Source organism: Athene cunicularia, assembly GCF_003259725.1.
Source record: "Athene cunicularia isolate RWA chromosome 1 unlocalized genomic scaffold, athCun1 chr1_part2, whole genome shotgun sequence".
Classification (NCBI taxonomy): Eukaryota; Metazoa; Chordata; class Aves; order Strigiformes; family Strigidae; genus Athene; species Athene cunicularia.
Genome location: NW_020799092.1, coordinates 43,186,468 through 43,197,874, shown reverse-complemented (window position 1 = coordinate 43,197,874; position 11,407 = coordinate 43,186,468). Strand labels below are relative to the sequence as shown.

The following is an 11,407-nucleotide window of genomic DNA, read 5'->3' as shown; positions in this document are numbered from 1 at the left end:
ATTTAGGAACAGTTTCATTGAATTCAGAGGGATGAAATTATAGACCTGGAATTAGAAGGAAATTGATCCCCCAGTTTCTAAAATTAATAAATGTCCATTTATTGAGCAAAAAAGGGATGTTTTTTTCTATATTTTTGTAGCAAATAGTTGTAAAATTGACAACTTCTAGAGTTGCAGAAAGTATTCTGAAACTAAGAGACACCAAGAGGTTTTTTTCCCAGACTTGGTCACTTCTAATAAATATCTTTTCTCAATTTAACTGTACTGTTCTTCATCACAAATAAGATAAAAACAGTACCTGATAAACAGGTAATGATGAAAAACAGAACAAACATTCTACCCATTGTCTTCGTATATTACAATAAAAACTGATATATTTTCCTGTCACATATTGTTTCAGTATTTGAACAAGATGAATCATGTATGCAGTATTCATGTAATCTGTTTGAATTAGTGCAGCAGAAACAAGTAATAAGTCACAAAGTAAAATAATATAGTACAATCTGTGGGCATGGAAGGAATAGGAATTCCATTCAGTACTCTCTTAATTGCTCCTGCTGGCTTCTGCATTATAAAATATCCCTTTGGTTATTTAAGCTTTAAAATAGGTAAGTTAAGTACAGTAAATGATTGACATGTTGGAATGTTTTTGTAACTTACCCTGGTAATTATTACTTAGCAAACTGTCTCTTCAGCACCAAACGAACAGCCATGAATCAGCTTTGAAAGTAAATGGGTAATTTCATCTAGGGAGCATCATGAATGTGATACAGAGGAAAAGCAGAGAGACAGAATCTTTGTAGCTAAAATGAAATGTCAGGTACTTGTCAGATTAATTCAGCATTGAGTGTGTTTGATCTGATCTTTGATCTTTACTTTCTTTTTGACCCTAATTGTTTGCTCTGCCCTGCTCCCTCTGCTGGAGTCTTGGATAAACTGAATGGTAAAATTGTTTCCTGAAAAGATTAATCATGCACGTACTGTTTGCTTTACAAATGTTCTGCAGTGTAGATTTAAGTGAGTCTTTGATGGCTGTTTATATGACAGAATTGCCAACTATGTTCAGGAATAATGCATGCTGTTTAAAATGACTTTGTTACAGAATTCTGTGGTAATAAGCCAAATTTTGCTGTCTGTGACATTAGAGGAACCCACTGACAGGTGTTGAGAGTGCCAAGTTGTAGCCAAAGCATTTTGTTAATTTGTATTGAATCCAGATGTGACCTATCAGCATGGTTTGCAAGGATCTGATGTTTAATATTCACCCAATGGGTTATGGGCCAACACACAACAGCAGAGAACAGGTGTAGACAGAGCCCTCCTGACCTTGCTGGATCATCTTTGAGGCCTCCCTAAGTTCAAGGCACCTGATCCTTCCCATAGATATCTATTTACAATTGCAGTGGTTGTATCTTCTGTAAACAAACGCACTGCTGGAACAAGCACCACTGGTGTGCCAAAGAAGGGAAGGACAGTGCAAGGGGGACAGTGGGAGTACTGTCCATTCACTGGCATAGAGCTCTTCATGGGGTGCACAGTCACACATAGTCGTACTGCAGGGTGCTTTTTCAAGCAACCACACAACATCATTTGCTTTTTTCAGGGTGTGTTTTAATACAAAGGTGTTGGGTCTCTGGAAACCATTAATGAACTTCAATCTCTCAAGTAACAGAAATTTTCTGTTAAAAATTGAGTAACAATCCTGTTTTAGCTTTGCATCACTTTTTCATTAATTTTTAGAAGTATAGAATGGGTTCAGTTGCTGCTAATTTACTGTTACAAATAATATTACAGGAGATAATGAATTTTTAAATATTTAATTTTAGCATTTGTCAATATCAACGTGTAGTAGGGCGGAAATATCCATGCTATTGCCACTTGTTATTTACTGTGAATGCCTTGATCGATTACCTGCTCCATGTAATGTCTCTCTCTCTTTACTGATTCTCCATGCAAAACTACCACCTTTTTTCCTGAAGATTTTTCCAGACACAAATATGTACTGCTTCAAATGTGAATCATTTAACAGAAATTCACATCTTAATCATAGTTTACTACAGAGTCCTTTAAAGAACCACAGATGAGTTTGAAGCTAGTTGTAAGAAGAAATGCTGTGATTTAATTGTCAGGAAGTGCTTACAGTGTTTATTTATGCATGCTCATACACTGTCCTGTGCTGCTCTGCATGGGTGTATTAAACATGCAAATACATGACTACCAATTTTCATGTTGATTCTAGGACCATTAAAAGGAAAATATGGTCATTGTTTTCTGAAGCTGTTGACAGATTATGCATCACCATTTGGAAAACCAGTGTAAATGCTGGGAATAGACAACGTGATCTAATGAAAAGGACACTGGACAAATCATCATCAGTGTTTGGTTCCTCTGTGACGTATAACCTGCTTTTGACTGTGAGCATGTCACTTCGTCATTAGGTGTCTTAGTTCCTCTTCTGTAAAATGCTGATAATTATTATTCTATTTATTTATTGAGACGAATAAAAACATGCTATAGGAATTATTTGTAAGAAATAGGAACTACTACTACTACTACAGTGTTGGCAAATAGATTTATCTACTTTAAGTAGCTGTAGCAGATTAAGTTATTTTTAATATCCATAGTGAAGCATTTGCATTAGTAGATGGCATGCACATGGCTAGCATTTTCTTCCATCATACAGTGGAGCTAGTAAAGTATTCTGTCAACAGTAGGAACAAGAGTTCTGTGTTAAAAAGATAGGCGTTACAAAGGAAGAGAGATAGTGTCAAATTTTGCTGTAAATGGTTAAGGAAATTGTCTTAGTTTAGGAGATGTTCTCAGCTAATAAGAACTCAGGGAGTGCGTTCAGTCTGTTGTCAGTATTTTTATGCAAATGCTTTATCTTTCAAAGACTTCCATAAAAATAATCATTAATACAACTTGCTGGGCTAAGGCAGGCCTAGAAGAAGTATAATTAATAATCCTATTAATAAGTCTTGATAATTTTCTAAAAATCAACCAGGTTGCAGCTGTTAAAAAAAAAAAAGACGCAATTCAGTGTCTAATATTGGATTATAGTATTAGCCTTGTAATGGGTAGACAAATTTATACCATTCAGTGTAATAGAAGTTTAGCCTAGTAGTAGATCAACAGGTTGCTGAAAGCCAATAGAAGCCTTGCATATGTCCCAAGACAGTTTTTGCTCTCCTTTAAAAAACACCAACATGGTGATTGGCACAGACTGTAATTAAGATATCATTATAGTGAGCCGTGTTGCCAATGCAGTCATTGAAGCAAATCTTTTTATCTTTTGAAAAGAAAAAAAGTTTAGTTTGCTGCTATATTGCTTTTTACAGTCAGAAGTTGGAAACAGGCTGCAGGAATGCTGATGGGAGAACAGACAATGTGTTCATCCGACTGTTCAAAATAACCTGTCCTCTTTCCAGTACAGTACATGCAGGTAGTTTTCATAAAGGTAGATCTAGTACTACTGCTGTTTACATTAGGAACATTTTAAAACTCAGAGTGTACTCTTACAATGCCGCTCCTACTGACATTGGTGGGGTTTGCATGTGCTTTGGTGGTAGGATATAGGAATAGTTCTGTTACACTAACTTACTTAAAGATTTTCAGTATTCTAATAATTTTTTCATCACTGTAGCTTGTAGGAGCCTGCCAAGTTTGACAAGAAACGTTTGCAGTTTCAGCTGGTTTGGTTCTAAGTATACATGCATGAGCACACCAAGGAAATTGGGGAGTGGATCTGATACAAAATCAGAACCATTCCACTGCAGATAGTTAAAATCTAGTACCTTGATTTTAATATTTTTCAGCATTATACTGCAAATCCTGATGTTCAAGCCATCTTTCATCCCCTTCTCTTTTCTAGAGAGAACAAATTGCTGATTTTGACAGGCTAGCCCTGTAAGGAGAAATGAGAAAACCCATTTGATACACTTTCTGGAAAGAAACCATCTCAGTTGCAGGACATAAGCCATACAATTATTTTTCATAGTAATAATATGTAAGCCTACAGCAGTCTTTCAGTCTGTTAGCTGTACTTGATCTAGCTAATGGCCGTAAATCTCATCCTAGCTATGTCTTCTTGGCAATATGGTCCAAAGGCTGTCAAGTTTGCTGAGAACCTCCATTATTTGTCTCTGGAGCACTGTGAGGAGTTTCTGCTCTGCAGCCCAAACTTTACATTGTTGCTCACATGAGATGCAGTGACTGATTGCATTGCATTAACTCTTTTTGTTTGTCTCACTTCTCCAAATAATACCCCCAGAAGTAGCTCTGTGTCATGGGACTTCTCTTGTAAGTCCCTTAGTTACTTCAGTGAACAAAAATTTGATTAAATGCATCCATGGTGATTCCGACCCAAAAGAGTATTCTGAATCTAAAAACTGTAAGCACAGATGGACTACTGCTTTGCCAGCCTAAGTGATGTGAGGTTTCTAGGGAGAAACAATGTCATCTATTTAGCCAACTGGTACAGTTGGAAGAAGCAGAGATTTTTGATTTTTGTCCCTGAAAGTTTCTCAGTTTTTCCAGCTGTCTCAGCTAGCGTAATCAAAGATACTACCTCTCCCTACAGTAGTCTCCCTTATATTCTTAAACCCTTATAGCTACAACAATAATACATCGCCAGCATAGGCTGGAATGGCTGTGTATTAGATACTGGTGTTAACAACTGGTTTGGAAAGACTTTATTGACCAAATTTGGAAACAATTTCTGTTACCTCCACCATCTCTGGAAGTAAAAGACATGTAGGTGTGTCATTTAGGGACATAGTTTAGTGGTGGATTTGGTAGTGTTAGGTTAACAGTTGGACTCGGTGGTCTTAAGGGTCTTTTCCAACCTAAATGATTCTATGAAATATGCATATGTAATATTTAGCAGATCTGTTTCACAGAAACATCTTTGTTCTTCATGTTCCAAGGAAAGAATAATCTGGAGAAAAATGGAACATATCTAACAGGATGAGATTATTTAACTGGTAGGTTTAAAAAGAGCTAGCAATTGCTGCGGTGTAGACTGGAGAGCATTTCCTCCATTATATGATGTGGAGCACATACTTTACCACATGAGTGGAGTCCAAAAAAAAAAAAAAACTAGGACAGTGGAGTTCACTGTTGGCAAATCCATCTCTGGGGTCTAAAGATGCTTTTAAGAAAAGTGCATGTATTGTTGATTTTCTCATTGTGCATCAAAACACATAATGAAAGCCACCTTCTCTTATTCTGATCCTCTTAAGATATTAGCGTCTGGTCTATAGATTGCTTGTGACTGGCGTCATCGTGGGGTGTTGTGGGTGGTACAAGCAGACAAGTACTGCCTACTACTAACAGAAATTAATGTGCTAGAAAAACAAGCTTCAGGTTTCCCTGGGGTGCCAGAGCACTGGTTAATGCTGGTTTTGTCAAATGCCCTAAATATGTGTATATCGGAAGATGAATCACTCCCATCTTCCACTAAGGCTGGCTTTTTAAGTCTAAAATGTGATTTGGTGTGTTTACAAAAACCCATTAAGACATGTGTTGAAAATCTCATGATCAAAATGATATTGTTAAAATACTGGGTTTATCTTAATATTCAGCAGTATACAATTCACTACCTGGATGAGTTTTTCTTTTGCCAAATATATCCATGGTTTTGTTCCTTTGCCAGAATAAATCCTTTGAGCCTTTATCAAAGTGAAAGGATAATAACCTGCTAAATGGTATGAAAAAATTAGGTGATAAAGTATTACAGTAAAGAATGAATTTAATAAGTACACAGTTCTCAAATTATACCTTGATTTTGAAGTGAATACGGAGACCTTACCCAACAGTGATTTGATAATTGTTGTAAAGTATTAACACATTTCCTTTATTTCAAAACCTCTGTGTGAAGTATGTTTTTAAATTAAATATTTTAAAATTCAGCAAAAGATCAAACATCAAATTGAACTATGCTGACTAAAAGCACATATTCTGTAATGTGAAACAGACCATGAGTAATAAGAACTAGATGGAATAGGAATAGGACGTTTACCCACCAAAGTACAGATAACTTACTTACCTTGTATAAGCTCTCAACAGCTGGAAGAAATAAAGTTATCCAAATACTACCCAAAGTAGCTGGAAACTATATGCACTGCTACAAACATGTATATATGTTTAAATAGTGTGGGGGGGTTAAATTATCACATAATGTTTGCATAAAATGTGCAAGTCTGATATTTTTATTTTAACAGTCTACAGGAATTTTGATATAGTTGTGTATGTCTTATCTTCCACACAAAATTTTATTATGTAGTCTGTTTACAGTTTTTATACTTAATGCAAAGTGATAATAATGATACTGTGGGGCATGGCGAAGACAGTGGAAAACAACAAAGAAGCATGTTAAAAATAAAAAGGTATTATATGAAGTTTAGTCTAAAACATAGCTTGAATGAGCAATAACAGAGCTGATATGGCTGGTTGTTTCCTGTGCCAGGAACTACTGTGGAACCCCACCAGGAAGTGTGCCACAGAGCAGGATCACATTACACCCTTGTTTTATGGTTCATTTCACTTATTTAATGTGATTTGAGAACCTGCAAAAAAGAGCACTCTAAAAAGGGGATGTTTATTATTTGAAAATATGTCATTTCTTTGACTCAAGTAAGTTGGGTTTTGAGGACACCTGATGAGCCTAATGTAAGGCAAGGCAAATCAGGACAGCCATGCAGCAGGTTGTACAGCAAAAGCAAAATGTTTCCATATTCATGAAATGTAAAGAATTATGCAGATAGTTTGTATAGGTACAGTTTTGCCTGTGTACTTCAGTAAATGAACTGTGCTACAGTGCTACAACAACAAAAATTGTAGTAGTTTTCCTTTACTACTCCAAGTAAATTTTAATACAGTACAGTGGTTTATTATAATTATGTAGACTATAAGGGTTGTTTAGTGTTCCAGCTGATTTATAGAGTGTGATAAAACATTCCAAAATCTTTGGAAACAAGGAGCATGCTACAGCCTGTATTTGGTTTGACAAAGCTGTGTTCATACGAAAGAAGAGTGTTTAACGTGCTAACTAGATAATGATTCATCAGTTCTGGCAGAGGAACTAATTTTTGTTAATGTAGTACTTAAAAATGTGTGGTATGAACAGCTGGATACCACAGTTGTGGCATGCCACATTAAGTCTCTGTCTGTTTTCCCCTACAGTGATCTCAGTATGAACAACATTACTAAGCTGCCCTCAAACCCCGTGCACAATCTCCGCTTCCTGGAAGAGCTGTAAGTATCATTGTATCCTTGATGGGCATAGTCAGCACTAGACACATTCCTGTGTTTGTCTCTCATACTTACTGTGGGAACCAGATAAAACAGTGCAGGAAAGCTGTCAACCTGACACTTCTGGCACATGCGGAAACACTTACTTGAAAAAAACCCAATTGCTTGTGATTCTGGAAATGAACTTATAAAAGAGTTACCATGAGGCTACAACTTCTCTAAGCAGAGACAGAGCCAAACAAATTAAAATTTTTAAACAAGGGCTGTTTAAAAGAGCTGTATTGCTTTTTGGAAATAGTTAAGCAGCAGGATATTAAAAGTTTGAATACTGGCTCATGTTTATTAAAATCTCAAGTAAAGCTATAATCAAAACCAAAACCTGCTGCCTCATTCTGCCTGTGTCAAGAACAATTGAGTCCACATTTCATAGTATCAAGGCTTCTTGTCCTAATCACTTTTAATTACTGTTTCCTTACTTTTAAATTTAGCATCCCTGAAGGCTAACTGTGAAATGCAGAATCCTGCAAAAAGCTTAGTTACGCTATCTAGTACATTCACTGAGGGGAAAAAGTACATTGCAAAAACTAGCTAATCAAGCACAACATCAAAAGAGGAATGCTGGTTTGAAATGATGGTGACTAACCAAAAGTGAAAAGTATTGTGCATTCATGAGACCTGGATTTGGCAGTGACCCTAGTTACAATGATCCAGACTTAAAAGAAAATTTAGGTTCCTGAGGAGTGATGGAGACTCTGTAACTGATGCACCATAGATCTTGGGGGAAAAAGCTGGCACCTGCATTTGCATGAGTACCTCTAAAAGTTGATTAAAAGAATTGTCTAGGCATCCAGCCTCCCATGAAATGTGCTTTATAAGCTTTTAAAAGTGAAAGTCTCCTTTTTTTATAGCAGGTTTAACTGCTAACACACCATAAAACCCACATAAGATATGCAAAGTCATGATGCTGTCCTTATGGTGAAGACATTGCCTATTTTAAGCTATGAAATATGTACAGTTGTCTGCAATTTAGGTGGGTATTGCACTGACAACTTTTGGTGTCCTTGCTAACGCTCATTTGAATTCTGACACCTGGTCTTTCCAGCTGGCATCTGTGAGGGGAAAAAAAAAAAAAAAAAAAAAATCACAAAAAAACAAAAAACAAAACAAAACCAAAAAAAACCAAAACAAAACAAAAAAAAAAGAACCATTTTGTAATGCTAACTTTGAAAACAATACCCTCTTTGCAAGCAGATTTTCCTTTCCTGTCCTCTTTTTATTACTGGCAGCATTTGTATATAGAAAGCATTATTTCTCTTTCTTTACTTCTTTTCTTTGGTTATCATTATCTGTATTGCTGTTGGTGCAACTTTCAAATAACACAGATATGGACATAACAAGGAGAGATGTCACATGCCAAGTGTTAAATATCAAGTGTGAATGAAATGAATCATGCCACAGAGATTCTGCTTGTGGATTTTTGCATCATGTTCATGTTTGCTTGTCCAATCTCCTGTCAGCTCTAATAACCCCACTAAAAACTTTCAACCTAATGATTTCTCTCCAGGCATTAAAGAAAAGAAGAAAAACAAAAGTACGGGCCTTTGCTGGAAGTAAATTCTAAAATATTAAGCCAACTTACCTTCACTCTTTCATTTTGTGCTCCAAAGTCAGATCACCCAAATAGTGAGACTTATGCCACTGCTTGAGAAACTGTTCAGCAGTCTACTTCATCATCCTGATCAAGACCTTTGAAAGTGTTCTTACCTTATTCTTGTGTTGAGCCTACTTTTTCCACCAGAAATACTAAACTGGTATCCTTATAATCCTCTGTTCCAATTTAAGTCATTCCAGTACATGATTGCTGGTAGTACCAGAAAAATATTTATTTCTTTACTATGTTTTTGTTTACATATATGCAGTCAGCTCCTCCATACATTTCACACAAGCCAACCATTATTTCTCATTAATTGTGATTCTGTTTTGTGGAACCCTTCCACTTTGTATTCACTTTTCAAATAAACATAGAAAACAGAAGCCTTTGAAGAGGTGAGGCAACTGATCACCTCTTCTTAATGCAGATGAAAACCCATTGTGCTGAGAGATTCTTTGGTGTTCAGAGGCATGTAATACAACTCAGTCTAGTATTGCATGGAAAAAAGTATAGGCAATGGAAAGGGAACTGGATATTCAATTTCGAAGTAGGGAGTAACAGCCATTGTAGTTCCCATGCTCCTCTATATTTATTTCTGAGCAGTGATTGTACATATGAAAATTATTTTGCCCATCCAGGCATTTCACCATGATTTTTATTCCCAATTTACCTGGGAATTCTGTGTTTTGTTTATGTTGCTCAGTTAAATGGGACTGTTTCAAAATATAATTTGGCCTATAATGCAAACATTGTAACAATAAGATTTTACAGAATCTTTATACCAAAGTAATGTTTCCATGAAATTAAAATGCATCTTAGAAAAATCTATTTGCTCTTCAACAACAACAGGAGCTTAAAATGCATTTTTTTAGGGTTTTTTTCGTGTTGAAAAAAGTGCTGCTAATCCCTTTATTAGAGGTCTGGTTCAAAAATCTGATAAAAGCTAACGATCCACTGAATTTTAGCTTAGTTGTTATGTCCTAGGTGTGTGGTTTGGCAATACTGCTAAGCCATTACCCCAGAAGAACTGAGATTTTATTAAGACAGTTAAAGCAGTTGTTTTGACTCCAAATCAAGGATGTATAAGCCAGCTCTGTTCAGACAGTTCTGACCTTCTAGGCTGAATCTGATCCATTCTTCCAGCCAAGGTTAGACACCTCTTCAGGCAGCATTCTTGCAGTCCTGGTGATCATGCCTGGTGTTGATCCGTAACCAAAGACTTTGATCACTGAAGTACAACATACTGAAACTATGCTGTATTTTTGAGGTCCATATTTCTCTAAAAATTTTGGAAAACATTGTGGAACTTTGAAAACTGAACTGTCTAGCTCATAAAAAGTTGTTTTGAGCAAGATCTTTTATTTGTGAAAATGATGGGCAGGCCTTTCAGACCTAATTTTCTCTTAAGTGCATATGATGGAACTCCCACCAAGAAAGAAATATGCTTCAGCTACTTGATTATCAGCAAGTTGCTCTGCATGAACTTGTACAACACCATTAAATCAAATTCTTCATTATAAATTCAAAATAACTGCAGATATTTATCAGTGTGACTGAGTCCAAGACTCGATCTCATGTGGAGTATTTCTAGACATATGTCATTCTACAACATGTGTAGAATGCCCATGTTAATAGAGCAGTAAGTTAGAGTAATGCATGAAAAAAAAGGGTTTTTTTAAAGTGTAAAGAACTACTTAGGGTAAGATTCTTAAGAGTTTAAGAGGCAACTACATCTGAGTGTAGACATACCATTTTGTGATTAATAACACTTCAAAGCAGTGCCTGAAACTGTTTTATTTTATAAATGAGTGTCTCTATGAAGAGTGAAGAAGAAAGCCAATAATAATTTAAAACTATTTAAATCAGACCTAACTACAAATATCTCCAGCTAGATGTATCTCCACATATACATACATATGCATATGTATAAATATATGCACACACACAGAGGCATACACATATATATATATATAAAGCTTTTATTTTAATTTTAAACATGGGAACTTTTCACAGATAGTCAAAACTCAAGTGATTTTTAGTACATTGCTATTTTTCAGCAACTTGAAATAGGTGTTTTAGTAAAACAGCAGCAAATGACTGTTTTATTACAATTATTTTACCTACAGAGTAAGAGAGTTCCAAATAACTTCCATTTCACAAAAATCAAGCAACAAAACCACCTTAAATTAATTGCAACCTACATACAGGTGCAAGAAAGTTTACTGGCACCCATGTTATTTCTAAAAATAACTTTGAAGGTAATTAAATATATGTACAAGGTTTTTCAGATTGATCATGGTATTATTACAGACATTACTCAGGCATAAGTGCCTTTAAAAGTGCGTGCATTTTGCTACAACACTGAAGTGCAGAATTACAGATACAATACAAAACACACATATTGTGTGAATCTCACCTTATTTGTGTGGAAATCCCTTTACACTGCAGAAGTGGTCAAGAGGCCACTGTATACATGAAAATGAAGTCCTAAATTACCAGGCATAA

The 11,407-nt window shown here is 35.7% G+C and overlaps 1 protein-coding gene across 2 annotated transcripts in view; it reads left to right on the top strand.

Annotated features, from left to right (window-relative positions):
* The first annotated feature begins 6,472 nt into the window (after nt 1-6,472).
* Nucleotides 6,473-11,407, top strand: part of LGR5 (leucine rich repeat containing G protein-coupled receptor 5) — a 57,345-nt gene continuing 52,410 nt past the window's right edge. The window contains exons 1-2 of one of the 2 annotated variants that reach the window (XM_026868149.1): nt 6,473-6,533; nt 7,183-7,254. In XM_026868149.1, coding sequence (XP_026723950.1) covers nt 7,193-7,254 — 62 coding nt within the window. In that variant the 5' untranslated portion in view covers nt 6,473-6,533; nt 7,183-7,192. Of the gene's footprint in view, nt 6,534-7,174; nt 7,255-11,407 lie in introns of those variants that run through there. The other variant, XM_026868150.1, reaches the window with a different exon arrangement.